The sequence below is a fragment of the Colletotrichum aenigma genome (assembly GCF_013390185.1).
Source record: "Colletotrichum aenigma strain Cg56 chromosome Unknown KSG_Cg56_contig04, whole genome shotgun sequence".
Classification (NCBI taxonomy): Eukaryota; Fungi; Ascomycota; class Sordariomycetes; order Glomerellales; family Glomerellaceae; genus Colletotrichum; species Colletotrichum aenigma.
Window position 1 is genome coordinate 5,223,337 of NW_023500910.1, and position 14,161 is coordinate 5,237,497.

The 14,161-nt window shown below is 50.3% G+C and overlaps 6 protein-coding genes across 6 annotated transcripts; 2 read left to right on the forward strand and 4 right to left on the reverse strand.

Annotated features, from left to right (window-relative positions):
• Window positions 1–512: 512 nt before the first annotated feature.
• On the reverse strand, window positions 513–1,912 carry CGCA056_v007229 (Secondary metabolism regulator LAE1; the record flags this gene model as incomplete). Its single annotated transcript, XM_037322478.1, has 7 exons — window positions 513–564; window positions 620–1,258; window positions 1,317–1,357; window positions 1,412–1,478; window positions 1,565–1,699; window positions 1,766–1,815; window positions 1,874–1,912. The coding sequence occupies 7 exons, from the start codon at window positions 1,910–1,912 to the stop codon at window positions 513–515; spliced, it is 1,023 nt and encodes a 340-aa protein (XP_037178981.1).
• Window positions 1,913–2,904: 992 nt separating this feature from the next.
• CGCA056_v007230 (Secondary metabolism regulator LAE1) lies at window positions 2,905–4,136 on the reverse strand (the record flags this gene model as incomplete). Its single annotated transcript, XM_037322479.1, has 6 exons — window positions 2,905–2,910; window positions 2,957–3,047; window positions 3,109–3,744; window positions 3,794–3,834; window positions 3,895–3,961; window positions 4,042–4,136. 6 exons carry the CDS (start codon window positions 4,134–4,136, stop codon window positions 2,905–2,907), a joined length of 936 nt encoding a protein of 311 aa, XP_037180109.1.
• Window positions 4,137–5,273: 1,137 nt separating this feature from the next.
• CGCA056_v007231 (Secondary metabolism regulator LAE1) lies at window positions 5,274–6,646 on the reverse strand (the record flags this gene model as incomplete). Its single annotated transcript, XM_037322480.1, has 7 exons — window positions 5,274–5,328; window positions 5,396–6,031; window positions 6,087–6,127; window positions 6,186–6,249; window positions 6,303–6,437; window positions 6,495–6,547; window positions 6,611–6,646. The coding sequence occupies 7 exons, from the start codon at window positions 6,644–6,646 to the stop codon at window positions 5,274–5,276; spliced, it is 1,020 nt and encodes a 339-aa protein (XP_037179827.1).
• Window positions 6,647–8,153: 1,507 nt separating this feature from the next.
• Window positions 8,154–9,785, forward strand: CGCA056_v007232 (Secondary metabolism regulator LAE1; the record flags this gene model as incomplete). Its single annotated transcript, XM_037322481.1, has 10 exons — window positions 8,154–8,306; window positions 8,361–8,386; window positions 8,438–8,523; window positions 8,607–8,629; window positions 8,684–8,813; window positions 8,866–8,903; window positions 8,996–9,033; window positions 9,089–9,151; window positions 9,281–9,703; window positions 9,755–9,785. The coding sequence occupies 10 exons, from the start codon at window positions 8,154–8,156 to the stop codon at window positions 9,783–9,785; spliced, it is 1,011 nt and encodes a 336-aa protein (XP_037179829.1).
• An 836-nt stretch (window positions 9,786–10,621) lies between these two features.
• On the forward strand, window positions 10,622–12,120 carry CGCA056_v007233 (Secondary metabolism regulator LAE1; the record flags this gene model as incomplete). Its single annotated transcript, XM_037322482.1, has 8 exons — window positions 10,622–10,836; window positions 10,891–10,976; window positions 11,039–11,061; window positions 11,116–11,245; window positions 11,301–11,338; window positions 11,397–11,434; window positions 11,494–11,631; window positions 11,694–12,120. The coding sequence occupies 8 exons, from the start codon at window positions 10,622–10,624 to the stop codon at window positions 12,118–12,120; spliced, it is 1,095 nt and encodes a 364-aa protein (XP_037179828.1).
• Window positions 12,121–12,632: 512 nt separating this feature from the next.
• Window positions 12,633–13,488, reverse strand: CUTI-1 (Cutinase; the record flags this gene model as incomplete). The annotated part of the gene is made up of 3 exons (XM_037322483.1): window positions 12,633–12,817; window positions 12,873–12,990; window positions 13,048–13,488. 3 exons carry the CDS (start codon window positions 13,486–13,488, stop codon window positions 12,633–12,635), a joined length of 744 nt encoding a protein of 247 aa, XP_037179831.1.
• Between the last annotated feature and the right edge of the window lie 673 nt (window positions 13,489–14,161).

The window sequence follows — 14,161 nt, forward strand, 5'->3', positions numbered from 1 at the left end:
CGCGACATGTCAAATCGCCTTTTTGAAACTTCTAGCATGTTGAATAGTCATTTAAAAGCAACTACGGGGTTGTTGGAGGTCAATTGGGCATATGGCGCGTTCGTGGTGGTCTCTGGTAAATGGTGTGTTTGGCATGAACCTTTGTAGCGAATGTGGAAGGATTCGGAAGCTAAATACCATTCATCTTCTGCATCAGAGTGGAATTGAAGTAGACAATTCATCATTGTTGCGCCAGAACAAGGAGTTGCAAAAGATTGTTTTGTAGGAATCAACTACATCATGCGGCATAGCTTTTGCGCAGCGACAGAGCGCAGTCTCTGCGACGAACCGGGCCGAGGTCAGAGGAAAGATCATCCCGACATGCTTCATCATTGATAGCAGTAACATGAATTCTATGAGTGACTGAGTTCATATGATGTAAGGAGAATTCTACAATCGCAGTACCTGGGTTGTCGTAAATGCGCACATACATGGCATTACGAGCGAGACTCGCTTGGGCAGTCGCGTGCCTGTTAAGCCTCCGTGTCCTCAGCCTTCAGAGGCTTGCGTGCGTAGATGGCATTCCTGAACACCTGTTAGCATTGTGTCAAATTTGATTCGGTGACATCCCGTAACTTACATGTAATAGAAGGGCTGAAGCTTCGAGTCCCTGAAAGCAGCCCTCACCTCGGTGATGGTAACCTGAGCCTCAGCGTAGCTGAAACCAAGAGCCTCTCTGAGGAGATAAAGCATAAAACCCTCCAGAGACATCTCCATGAATTCCAGGTTACACTGGCCAAGTCTCTTGAGATCTGCCCTTGCTGGCCAGGAACCGATTGGGATCTTCCACTTCTTCTCGACAAGCTCGGTGTACCCTGCGTCGAGAAGCCCCTGCTTGAACCTTCCCGAGGATACATTACCCGAAGGCTTGCCCAGTTTGGCTTGACCCTCGCAAATCCACGCATGCCCCTTGTTGAAAATGTGGTTTTCGTCCAACTCAGTGCTTTGAGAGCGACCTTTGGTATCGAATTCAATGATTTCAAACCATCCTCCAGGCTTCGTGTGGTGGAATGCTTCTTTGCAGAATGCCGGCACATCCTTGAAACAAGCCTCTAGATTCCGAGCATGAATGTAGTCGAAGTGGTCTTTGGGCCAGCCGGTCCATTTTTGCTCAAAGTCATCGATGATGAACTTGACATTGGGAGGAACCCACGTAGGCTGAGTCGGCGATAGATCGGTGCCGACCACCTCGGCAGAAGGGTACTCGTCGGCGAATTCCCTTCGAACGACATGTCAGCAAACAGACCCAGTATGAAGCAGGGGATCTGGTGACTTACATGGCCCAGATACCCGTGCCAGTACCAAGGTCAAGAACCCTCTGAGAATGTGTGAGTAACCGCACTCCGCTACTAAATCAGGGCTTTTCGTTTACCTGGGGGCTGTCTCCAATCGGCGCCAATGCCAGCTTGCCATCAAAAAAGTCGGTCATCCAATAGTGGCTGTTGAGTATTAGAATGTCGTTTTTCGATGCTTTCGAAGCTACTGGTGTGGGCCTCCTGGGCAAAGTTCCATCGGGAAGACTCACTTAAAGTCAAGGGCATCATTATGCTTCTCGTCGTTTGGCCCCCAGTACTCGGTTTTTTGTGTGTACGTACGACCATGGATTTCGCGGTATTCCTTGATGCTCTCAGTGAGGGACGCCGTGGATGAAGTGTACGTGCTGTGTATCAAGATTCAGAATGAGCTCAAACCAAACGCTTGCGGAGGAGGCACTGGCAAAGCATACCTGTTCCGGTCACCTTGGTCGTCCTCGACCTCAGATTCTAGACCAGGATCCTGCATGTCGCCAACGCTTGTCAGTGGCAACTTTTACCAGACGATTCCCAACACATACGACGGTAATCGGGGCCGCAACAGGTGCAGTAGTACTCATTTTGAGGCAATTCGGAGGACGAGGTAATAATGAAAGCTGAACAGAGTATTCTCAAGAGCTTTCGAACAGGGAGAGCGTAACGACAAAACATGTGAGGGGTGTGACCCCTCTTTTGTAGTCCCCGTTTCGTGTTGGAACCTGTTGGTTCAATTCTTGAAGAAGTAAATGCATCGTGCACATGCGCAATCTGCAGGCCGGGGTGGAAGCGACGTTTTGGGCCGTCTCCCCGATCCAATCAGATTCCACAGCGCTTCAATTGACCACGGAATCGAGCCACATTCATACCGGCGCATTCTGGGTGGCCACAGTCGCTGAGCGCGTGGTGAACCAGGGTGCTTTGGTCGTGAAGTGCGGCAATCTAGACTGAAGCTGCCCTCAATCTACATTGTCTGTGTTGTACCAATCGGCAAAGCGTTAAAGAGGGAATGCGGATGTTGCGGATATCGCAGGATCTGGTGAAAACTGAACTGGTTGTTCTTTGCAACTTGCCTGTAGGGAGGAGACGTGTCGGTAATACCTCCTAGGTACTAGGTAGTTACATGTAGTGTTGAGTATGGCACCTGTTTCTTTGATGGAGCAGCTGCATCTCCAAAGAGTCCTAACAACATAAATGACAGTGGATGACCAGAACACTTGGCGTATGGGTCTGAATTTTCTTACCCTGGTATCTGGTATCGTGTCTTCTCTCGTGTTGTTCATTCATGCGCGGGACTTCTGTAGAATGCAGATGCATTCGCAGGGGTTATTCACCAGTCCATGTTTTTGTCCAATCAGAGCGCCTACTTTCCATCAACCTCGGAAGTGGTGAATTTCATAAATATTGCTGACTGTGATCCAGAATCAATTGAAAGAATACAAGAAGCAGACAAGGTCAGGTGAAAGTCATCGCACAGCGTCTGCCGTGTACGAGGGGATTTGGCATGTTGCTCAGTTTATTAATGGCATGTTCATCTCGTGTATCGTGAAACACAGGATGCGTGGAGCAGAGTCTTCTACCGCTAGTAAAACAGATGATCCTATCATAAAGTCTCAGGCCCTTCATACCGCCGTTGTTGTGTCATGAGATTGAGATTCCTTGGCGATCGCTGCCTTTCTCTCTTTTGAGACCTCCGGTTTGCGAGCATAGATGACGTGCCTTGATGCTGGTTAGCATGACGACAGAACCAAGTTATCGTCTCGTTGTGAATGACACTTACATATAGTAAAATGACTGCAACCTCGGATCTCGCATCGCAGCCCTGTATTCGCTGAACATCACTTGACATTTCTCATAACTGAAGCCGGCAACTTCCTTGAGCAAGTAGAGCCCAAACCCTTCCAGAGAGTCGCTCAAGAAGTCGAGAATGGTCCAGCCCAGTTGTTTAAGCTTTGGATCGGCACACCAGCCGCCAATCGGGATTTTCCACCTGTGATGCACGAGATCAACATATCCAGCCTGCTCTAGCGCCCTCTGAAGCGCGCCCGTCCGGACGTTCTCTCCCGGTTTTCCGAGCTTATTCGCAGCAGTGATCAAGGCCGTATAGCAAGTCCTGTAGATGTGATCTTCTGGCAATTCCGAGACTTGTGATCGGGCCTGTGATTCGAACTCCAGGAACTCGATGTATCCACCCGGCTTAGTGCGGTTGTAGGCCTCCTTCATTGTCGTGGGCAGGTCGATGAAGCAAGCTTCAAGGTTGCGTCCGTGGATGTAGTCAAAGTGATCTTTCGGCCATGTCCATTCTTGGTTAAAGTCGTCGATTTGAAACTTCAGGTTAGGCGGTACCCAAGTGGGTTGGATGGGTGACAAATCGACTCCAGTAACCTCGGCGGAGGGATATTGATCGGCCATGTCTCTGGTTCATGTCAGCATGCAATGTGGGTCCAGAGGTTGAGGATATTCACATGGCCCATATACCTGTACCGGTACCCATGTCGAGGATTCTCTATAGCACTTGTCAGCCTGGCTTGTAAGCAATTTCTAGCCCAAAAAAGAAGAATCATACCTGAGGATGGTCATCGATGGGAGCATGGAATAATCTACCCTCGAAAAAGTCCGTAATCCAGAAGTGGCTGGGAAATATAGTTAGCAATTGGCAATCTGATATCAAGCCACCACTTTCAAGAATGTATGCAATTGGAAAACAACTTACTTGAAGTCGAGAGCTTCACTCTGTCTTTCATCGTTCGGGCCCCAATACTCTGATCTCTGGGTATACGTTCGTCCATGTATCTCACGATATTGCATGATACTCTCAGTCAATGACACCGTTGACTGCGGATAGATACTGCAACCAAACACGCCTTAGCACTCCAAATTCATGCGCAACATTGCATGTGGAGATTCGTTTTTTACCTGGCAATATCATCGTCCGTGCCAGCTTCAACGGCCGGATCCTGCAGGTGCGCGAGTCGCGCGAGTCAGTAAACCTCCGAATCCATCTCAACCCCTGACAATGCCACAGACGAATAGGGGGCCGTACCACTGGAATCACACTGTCACTGCTGTCGGAAGGCCTTGGCCTGGGAGGGTCGTCGTCGCACATCGTGTCGGCCGTCGCTAGAATCACGCAAAACGAACGGGCAGCAAGAATGGATGAAAGGAAGAAAAACTGCCCGAGTTGTCGGGACGGAAGACGCTCTCCATTTGTATCGGCATGGCGTCCTATCTTCGTCCGATCCTGTTCTGCGTGTCGCAGACCGAGCTGCCCAGGGGCCCTGTCCGTCCGTGCCCCCGCACCAATGAAGCATCAAGCTTTCTCAGGCGACCGCGGGTTGGATACCCTTTGCGGACGAAGAAAGGTTCGCCTGGGTCTGGTCTGGAGGGATATCGCGCCATAGCTCTTGCTTTCACGTGGTTGATTCGTAGACCCTAGACTTGGCCATGTGCTCGAGATATGACAGCGGCTCATCCCGGAATTTGTTCATCATCTCGTCTTCATGATTGTCGGGTCTTAATTTCCTCATCAGGATTGTGTGTTTCTCACCAACGCTGACGTTGAAATCTCGGGTTTTTGGCGGTTAAAGATGCTCGGGAGCGCCAGCATCAAAACCGGATTCCAGGTTCTGCTCACCGCTCAGGTCAGCTTTTCGAAACCAGATCAAATAGCGCAGTTTGAATGCGGGTCCTAAGCTGGGGTGACATCGGCCTTTATCTCGAAGATTTAGCTTGTCTCCACCAAGGCAAAAGTTGACTGAGATATTCTAAATAATCAAAAAGAATCATGTTAATACAGGAGAATGTCATATGAGCTTGTTCAATAAAGCGACGTGAAAAGACGGCTTTCTCAGACGAATGACGCATGAATTAACTGGCTATTGATAGTCTTTGAGTGTAGGTGGCATGGGGACGACCTCCTGCGACAGCTCCACTGCTCAAACTACATTAGGCGGCAGGTGTCTCCGCAGTCTCTTCGGGCTTGCGACCGTAGACAAGGTGGCTATGTGGTGAGTTAGTCAGCAAGTATCATACAGAGCCCAAAGAAGAGCAGAAATGGCTTGACTTACAAGTGATAGTACACCTGATTCTTGAGGTCGCGTAGCTCTTTCCGCATTTCAGCGACGAACACCATGATCTCCGTGTACTCCCAGCCAAGTACCTCCTTCAACAAGTAAAGAGCAAAAGACTCGAGCATAGAGTCATTGTACTCAAGGGTACACGCCCCGAGCCTCTTCAACTCCGGGTCTTTGCTCCATCCACCAATGGGAATCTTCCACACCTTCTCCTCTTCAACCACGAATCCTGCTTCCGTCATGCCCTTAGCAATGCCGTGATTGTCGACGTTCCTCAGAGTCTTTCCCATTTTATCGGTGGATTCTGTCATGGCTTTGTACCATCTTCGGAAGATGTGGTCTTCGGTAACCTCGACTGACTGGGAGTGGTACTCGATGTCGATTTGCTTTACCTCGATGTAGCCTCCCGGTTTTGTAGCTTTGAAAGCTTGCTCATAAAGCCTGGGCCAGTCTGCGACTCCAGCTTCCAGATTTCGGATGTGGATCAAGTCGAAATGATTTGCCGGGAACGTCCAATCAAGCTCGAAGTCATCAATCTGGAATTTGCAGTTGGGGGGCACCCAGCCAGGCTGAATCGGAGAGATGTCGGTGCCAATAACCTCCGCCGACGGATGTGTGTCCGCAAAGTCACTGGGGAATTTGTCAGTGAAGGTTCCTGGGCCTAGCCAAATCCAGTTCTGCTCACGTCGCCCATATTCCCGTCCCCGTGCCAAGGTCAAGAACATGCTATGTTGGGACGCAGTCAGTTATAAACGTCCCTTGGTTTGTCTCAAGGGTGACAAACCTGGGGGTCCTTAAGAGGAACAAGAGTCAACTTTTGACCAAGCAGATCCGTCATCCAGTAGTGGCTTTCGTGGATCAGTTTAGGTATCGATATTATTTTGGTAGTCGAAGCGCATACTTGAAATCCAGAGCGTCCTGCTCTCTCTCATCGTTTGGAGCCCAGTATTCTGTCTTCTGAGAGAAGGTCCGACCATGGAGCTCCCTGTACTCGCGCACGCTCTCAGAGAGAGAAGTAGTTGACGACGTGCGGATGCTGCCATCCGCCCGAATTAGTGGATAGCAAGGCTTTGGAAAATCTGCAAAATCCTACCTCGATGTTTCAGTCACGTCGTCCACATCCGCCCCGGTGGCCGCATTGGGGTCCTGCGAGGAAAGGTCAGCATGACGGTTTATCGTTGTGAAAGCTATGCGAAAGCGGGGACATACGACAGGGATGTCTTGCTCAGTGTTTGGATTCAACATGTTGTCGGCAGATTTCCTAAGCGCCAATGATGAGTTTCTGTCCCAAGTGCGAGAATTCTGGGAGAAAACAGACCGGCGAAAGAACAAACGGGCAGGGCTCGTCCTTTGTACTGTTCAAAATGCTGTTGGTGCTAAATATGCAGGTTGTGCAATCCGTGAGCTAGGGATGGGCCGCCCAGGGGGATGAAAGTCCGTCTCCCCGGGCCAATAAACATCGTCCTTCCCCAGCCGTTGTCAGGCTCTAGACTCGTTTCAGCAGGTTCTCTGGCTGGGCGTGTATCCACCGAGACACAATTGACAGGGACAACATACGACGGAGTGGATTTTGCTGGCCAATTTCGGTGGGCTTGGTCCGGGTGCAGACCGGTGGCTAAAGAACAACGCCGCAGTCCGAGAGGATGGGACAAACTGCATGTTCCCCTCATTTTCCCACTCAAACACGTTTTCTTATCATTTGGTCTCGCTTCTTGACCACTCAGACGAAGTCTTGGTAACTCTGCATCAGAGAACTCGCGTGTTGGGTCATGCCCCCTATGTAAGCATCCAATGGGGGAAAAGCTCCATCCCCCAATTCTCTGCTGCAAACTTTTGGATAATGGCATCAAATTCAATGTGTATGTCACGATATTGAAAGAACACTGCAAGCCTAGGTATTTTGTGAAGAGAAATGGAAGCAGAGCAATCTTTGAATGACTCGCATCAAGACAAGGGGAGGACTCGGTGCCAAGACGAGTGGCATTTGAAATTCTCCGGCTCCCCGAGGATTTTCACTTACGGATGTCTTCTGGCATTGCATCGAAAAGCTGAGAGGGTTTAAGAAACCTGATCTGGTCGAAGTCATGAAATCTGTTCACCTGACGTAGATTGCTGACCTGTGCATCCCATCATCGAAAGGGAGAATGGATGTCCGCGCAGCTTGAGATATGAACGGAGCAGGCACTGGGAAGTTGCTGCTCGACCATGGATGGCAGCCTGTGACACGGGCAGAATACAGGGATATGTGCGTGATGGTAGCATATCTTGCGGGCAGTTAAAAAGCTTGCAGTTTGGGTTGAAGAACTCAAGCTGGTGATTGATAGGATCAATGACAGCCAACTGGCCTTGGCGGTACACAATGCTGAGGCAAACCCGAGAGCGAGGTGCACAAGGAGGAAAAATAAAACTGAAAACAGCTGCGCCTGCCGACTTCCTTCTTCAGCCATGAGCGTGGTGAATCGCCAGGGAGTCACTTCCCATGCGCCGCTCGCACTTTTGGAGGGGAGAAAGGTTTATGATTGGCGAGAAAAGTCATTAGGTGTGTGTTCTGCATCCTCCCTGTTGGCTTGCACCAACACGTACTGATACCCTTGCACTTACAGCGCCGCGCATTCGGAAAACTGGGCTCTTGAGTAACCCCTCTTCTCTGGGAACTTGAAAAAGTCCTTATTTCCTTTCTTTGTTCTTTTTCCTCATCCTCCACTGTAAATGTTTACTCAAGTGCGAGAGTTGTAGCAGTGCTAGTGTCAATATGGCCGATACATCGAGAACCAAGTCCGGTGCACCGCTTTACAACCCATCGAGTTCGGCCGCCTCACCTCCGAAGAGTTTCCCCACCAGTTCGCCCCCGCCCGCTGGATCCTCAGCTGAGGATTCGGCACCACGACCGGCTGATGGAGATTTGGTACGGCTCACTTCTAGTCCTTTTGTTGAGCGGCTTTGTCTAACTTACATAAAGCCTCAAGAAATTGACACCGAACAATTGTGAATTGGCGTGCCCGACAGTCCCGCGAAATCAGCTGATGAATTAGCAAGGTCATCCTACACGGCGTCGTTGTCTTCCAGTGCTGTCGATTATCCCGTTGAATACGGATGCCGATACCACGCCTTCCGCTCAGGCTGTGAGTAGTTTCCTTCACAGAGAATTCTTCGACCCTCTTTTCATACTCTGATACATGAACGCCGCTAATACGAAGAATTTCAGCATATGTTCTTCCCAACGATGAGGTTCGTGATTCACGTCTACTACTGCGACAGGCTCTCACTATCAAGTGTATCTAGTACGAGATGGACCGTCTCGACTTCGTCCACGCGCTGTTCGTAAGAGCTCTTGAAGACAGGCTTTACCTCGCGCCTCTTGAAAAGGAGGAGATCCAAAAGATTCTGAATATCGGAACTGGGACCGGTATTTGTAGGTGCCAAATCAAATGGAACATCAGAATATTCAGTGCTTAGTTGTGCAGGGGCTATGGAAATCGGTGACATTTTCCCGAACGCCGAGGTACGAGCTTGCTACCATTATCTATGAAGATGTGTATCGAATGTAAGAGCCTGCAACTACCTACAATACATTAGCTCTGACTGAGCCAACAGGTGATTGGCAACGATCTCAGCGCTATCCAACCCGAGTGGTAGGACCTCCTGAACGTGAGAGAAAAACCAAGCTTTGTCCTGACCTGTGAATAGGGTTCCACCCAATGTCAAGTTCGAAATAGACGACGTCGGAAGCCCATGGATCGGTGACAGAAAGTACGACTACATCATGTGTCGCTGCATGGCTGCTTGAATCGCTTGGCCGAGGCTCATGAAGAAAATTTACGAGGGTGTACCTGAAGCCCCGAAAATAGTAAGAGCTGACATCTAACCATCAAATTCCAGCCATCTCAATCCCGGCGGATGGGTCGAGTTCCAAGACACAAGCATTGAGTACTATTCGAGCGATTGGACTCTCACTGAAGAGGACTATTTCCGTCAGTGGAACAAGACCCTTGTTGACACAATTGCCTCAATTGGGCGCGAGCCCTCGCCTGGACCTAAGCTCGAGGGATGGGTGCGCAACGCAGGGCTCCAAAGGATCAACTATTCAAAAGTCAAGATTCCCCTAGCACCGTGGCCAAAAGATTTCTTTTACAAGGCCCTGGGGGTAATGAACCTGACGCAAGTTCTGGATAGCCTTAAGGGATTCACGATGAGGGTATTCTGCGGAGTCCTTGGACAAACGCAGGAAGAGGCACAAGTCGCGATGGCTGCGGTGCGCAATGAGCTCAAGAAGCTTCATTCTTGTCACTCACAATTTGACTTGTAAGCCTTTCCGTGACTTCTTTTGCAGATATCCATCTGACTATGTCCAAGCCATATTGTATACGCACAGAAGCCCCTATGAGGCTGAGTAAGCTCTGTAAATGACTTTCGACGCATAAAGTCCTGGGAATGATTAGGTCGTTAACGAATCACATCTCCAAGCCCATCAATCAGTCTCCTTGAGAAGAAAAAACTAACGAGGTTCGGATTTCGACTGCGCGAGGTACTTACGTTTCACTTCAAAGTCTTAATTGAAATTGAAAACATTACGCTCGATCACAAATAGAATCTAAGTTATCTGTAAATGTGAAGTAGATCTCGGAAGAAAACAATATTTAACACATAGATTTTGTGCTTGTGGTTAGCTCCATAGAATCGTCAAAGTGGTTGTGATTCATCACCCCACCAGACATGTGTGCCTGATGATGCAAATGGTGGACGATTATTATACACTGGCATGCCAGCCAAAGCATTATGTAACTGAGCCAGTATAAGATCAAATAACATCGTGTAACTAACCTAGTAGGAGCATGGTATGATGACAGTCTTCAAGAGCTATTGAGGCAAATTGCGGAACATTGGTAGTAAACAGCTTCCTATCTCGGCAAAAGATGGAGCTTTGTGACTTTAGGCGACGGTTGGATTGGTGACTACCCTAGTCCATTGATGGATACCTAGATACTGCCTTGACGTTGGTACTTCGTCAACGCCTTGCATCAACAACCTTGCACCTGCAGCGCCGAGATTTTAAAAAAAGCCAGGCTAGACGGCCACCCCTCTTCTCTCTGTCGATTCCAACACAACCTTTCTCAATTTTCTACACTGCCCTCTTTTCTCTTCGATTTCGGCCAGACGCATCGAACTCGAACCGCATCGACTTTCAGTCTGCAGGCCACACGTATCTTTTTGACAGATATCATGGCCGATTCCTCGAATGCCCAGTCAACTTCGCCACGGACGGTCCTTTCCAGTCCAAACATTGCACCCCAGCCGGAAGGCCAGTTGACCCACGCAGCGGCCAACTCACCTACATCTGTGCCTGCGCCTGTCGAATCCACGAACGACGACAACGAAGTCCTACGGGCTAATGACCCGGCGGAAGATGGCTCTTCAGAAATTGACGATGGGCAACTGTATGGCATGAACTGCCTGAAATTTTGGCAACGAGACTGAACTGTCCGCCACAGATCTTCTTACACGGCATCGCTAGCATCGAGCGCGGTGGACTATCCAATAGAATACGGTCGCCGTTACCACGCTTTCCGCCCGGGATGTGAGTGCTTTTTTTTCTTTGTTGAACTTCGAAGAACAAATACGAAGATTAATACGAACCAGCGTACATTATGCCGAACGACGAGGTTTGTGTTACCTTGATTCCTATTTCTTGTGCGCCGTCTAATGCAGCTCTATAGTACGAGATGGATCGTATGGACTTCACGCATGCGATGTTGGTGAGAGCAGTGGGTAATAAATTATTTACCGCGCCTCTTGAGAAAGGCAAAATCGATCGAATCTTGGACATTGGGACGGGCACCGGAATCTGTAGGCCAATCAATCCCACCATGTGTTGTAGAGCTAAACAAATCCGAAACTTCAGGGGCCATGGAGATGGGAGATGTTTTTGAGAACGCCGAGGTAGGCCACCTGACCTACGATTTGGATTTCAATCGGCAACTCTGACTCATTAAAATAGGTTATCGGCATTGACCTCAGCGCTATCCAGCCAGAGTGGTACGTCATAGTACGGTTCTTTACATCACTGCCAAAAGCGCAATCTCATACTGAACAAGGGTTGGTCCAAATGTCAAATTCATTGTCGATGATGTCGAAAGCCCATGGGTAGGCGACAAGAAGTACGATTACATCTTTTGTCGATGTATGGCTGCGTGCGTTACCGACTGGCCGAAATTGGTCCGCACGGTCTACGAGTGAGTGTCACTAGATCAATCTAGTATTTAATTCATGAGTTTAGTGACTGATTGTTATTCAGCAACCTCAACCCCGGGGGCTGGGTTGAGTTTCAAGACTCCGATTTCAACTACTACTCAGACGACGGAACGCTGACCGAGGAACATCAATTCAAGCAATGGAGTAAGGATCTTGTCTCTGCGCTGGAGTCCGTCGGACGTGACCCTTGTCCGGGCCCGAAGCTGAAAGACTGGGTGAAGGATGCTGGGTTCCAGAATAGTTCCCACACAAGGCTCAAAGTCCCCGTTGGTCCCTGGCCTAAGGATAAGTGGTATAGCGATCTTGGGGCTATGAACCTGACACAGCTTCTAGACGGGCTGGAAGGCTTTTCTATGAGAGTTTTCTGCGGAATTCTGGGGCAGACCCAGACCGAAGCCCAGGTGCTTCTTGCTGCAGTTCGCAAGGAACTCAAGACTCGTCATCTGTTCCATGCCCAGCTTGACTTGTAAGTCGTCCTAAGTGAACCCTGACTGCAAAAGCACGTTTCTAAAGTCTGTCATAGTCATGTTGTCTGTGGACAGAAACCACTGGAAGTACAGGAGTGAGGTGAACGCAAGAGAGGGAGCTTCCCCTGTATAGATTGGCCGTGGAGGATTCTCTAGCCTAATTCTAGCCCTTGCCAATTTCCCCGTCAGAGTCATACGGCGGCCAAAACGTGTGCCCCGGAGGTAGCTTGCTTCACGAAAAGAAAGTATGAAAAAAAGTTAGAAGGCAAGAAGGGAAGGAGGGAAGAAGGAGAGATGAACATAAAATCGTGACAAGCCATATTTACAACTCCCAACACAGTTCTAGTGCCGCGAATCAGACTGAGATATTTCACATGTGATCATAGTCGCTTTTGATTTTCATCAATCCCATTTCTCACCATGCTACGTGATGCATTAACTACATGTAGCCGTGCCATCGTAATTTCCATCCGTAGTGCTGTCGCCTGTACCATGTAGCCGCATGTTTCAGCGCTTTACTGGACGAGTCCAGCAACGAAGGCAGCAGCAGCGGGGGCGTCCTGCTCGTAGTTGCTGTGGTCCGCAGTGATGATGATACCACCGTCGCAGATGTTGTCACCGTCGTGGCAGATGATCTTGACCTTGGAGGAGGGGATGTTGCCGACGGGCTGGCCGTCGAATGGGTCGCCGAAGATGAGGACTGTCGCGTGTTAGATTCTAGTCATGGAGGCGGTGTTGCAAAATGCTTGACATACCGGCAGATACCTTGTTGGTCAGAGTAGTGCTGAGCTTGGAAGCAGCGTTGTGGACGAGCTGGCCACCCTGGCTGTAGCCGGACATGACGATCTTGGTGTTGGGGCATTGGCTCGCAGCCTGAAGGTGTGGTCAGCTATGGAGTCAATGGAGGGCAAATTTACAAGCGAGACTCACCTGGGAGACCAGGTTGGCCATGGTGGTGCTGCCAGCCGCATCACCGCCGGACAAGAAGCCCAAGACGCTGGCAGGGTAGTTGACGCCCTGAACAGCGAGGTTCGAGGCACCAATGATATCAGCGAGGGCATTGAAGAAAGTAGGACCCTCAGAGCCCGCCTCTCCGACGTTGCCGTCACCGTAGGTGCCACGGGCCCAGATGACCGTGACAGCACGGCAGGCAGTGCCGTCGGTCAGCTGGTTGAAGGTGTCACCGTTGTACTGACGCTTGGCGATGGAGGGAGAAATTGAGGCAACAGTAGAGGGCTTGGTAAAGGCCTGCTTGTAGTACTCCTCAAGCTCAGTCATGGGGAAGGATCCCAACTCGCTGCGGGCAGCGACGCTCTCGAAGGGAGCAGCCATGGCCGCGAGTGCGGCGGCGAGGAGGAGACCGGCCTTCATCTTGACGGTGACGAGTCAGCTGCTGGACCGGGATGGGTCTGGGGCTTGAGGATGAGCAGGAGGGCGGTCTTGTCGGCGGTGGGAGACTGAAGCTCTGACGATCTTCCGTGACATGGAATCAGAGGGGGGATCGTCTTCGTCTTAAATCTTAAGCAGTATGGCTGCGCATCTCCCGTGGCTGATCAACTCTATTCCCTCGTGGCGTGCGCGTGCCGCGCGTGGACCTGACCAGCGACTCACAGGCCAAGCCCTTGGCTGTCGTCGTCGCATCACGACCTGCCAGTTTGCAATGCGTCGCAGGGCCAGGGACCAACCCTACCCGCAAGTAGCGGTGCTGCCCTCAACGGTCAAACCATCCCAACTTGAGACTGTCGGCCGAGCCTCATGCTGACCTGTGCATGGCACATTTAGGTTATGCCATCCCATTGACCATTCAGAAACCGCCCCCAACCGGGAACATCGGTCTGCGAACAGGAAGCTGCGTTGCCCTGAGGATATTGGAAGCAAGTTTTTGCATTGTAAGATATTGCTCTTGCAGCACAACTATGCCCACTCCAGCACCTCGGCCCGCACCGGCCCCCCTCCTTAAGGTTCAGGTGTGCCTACGGCGTTGATTAACTGCACGGGTGACAGCTGTGTTGTGGAATGCGTTGAATGCGCGTGTATATCCCGA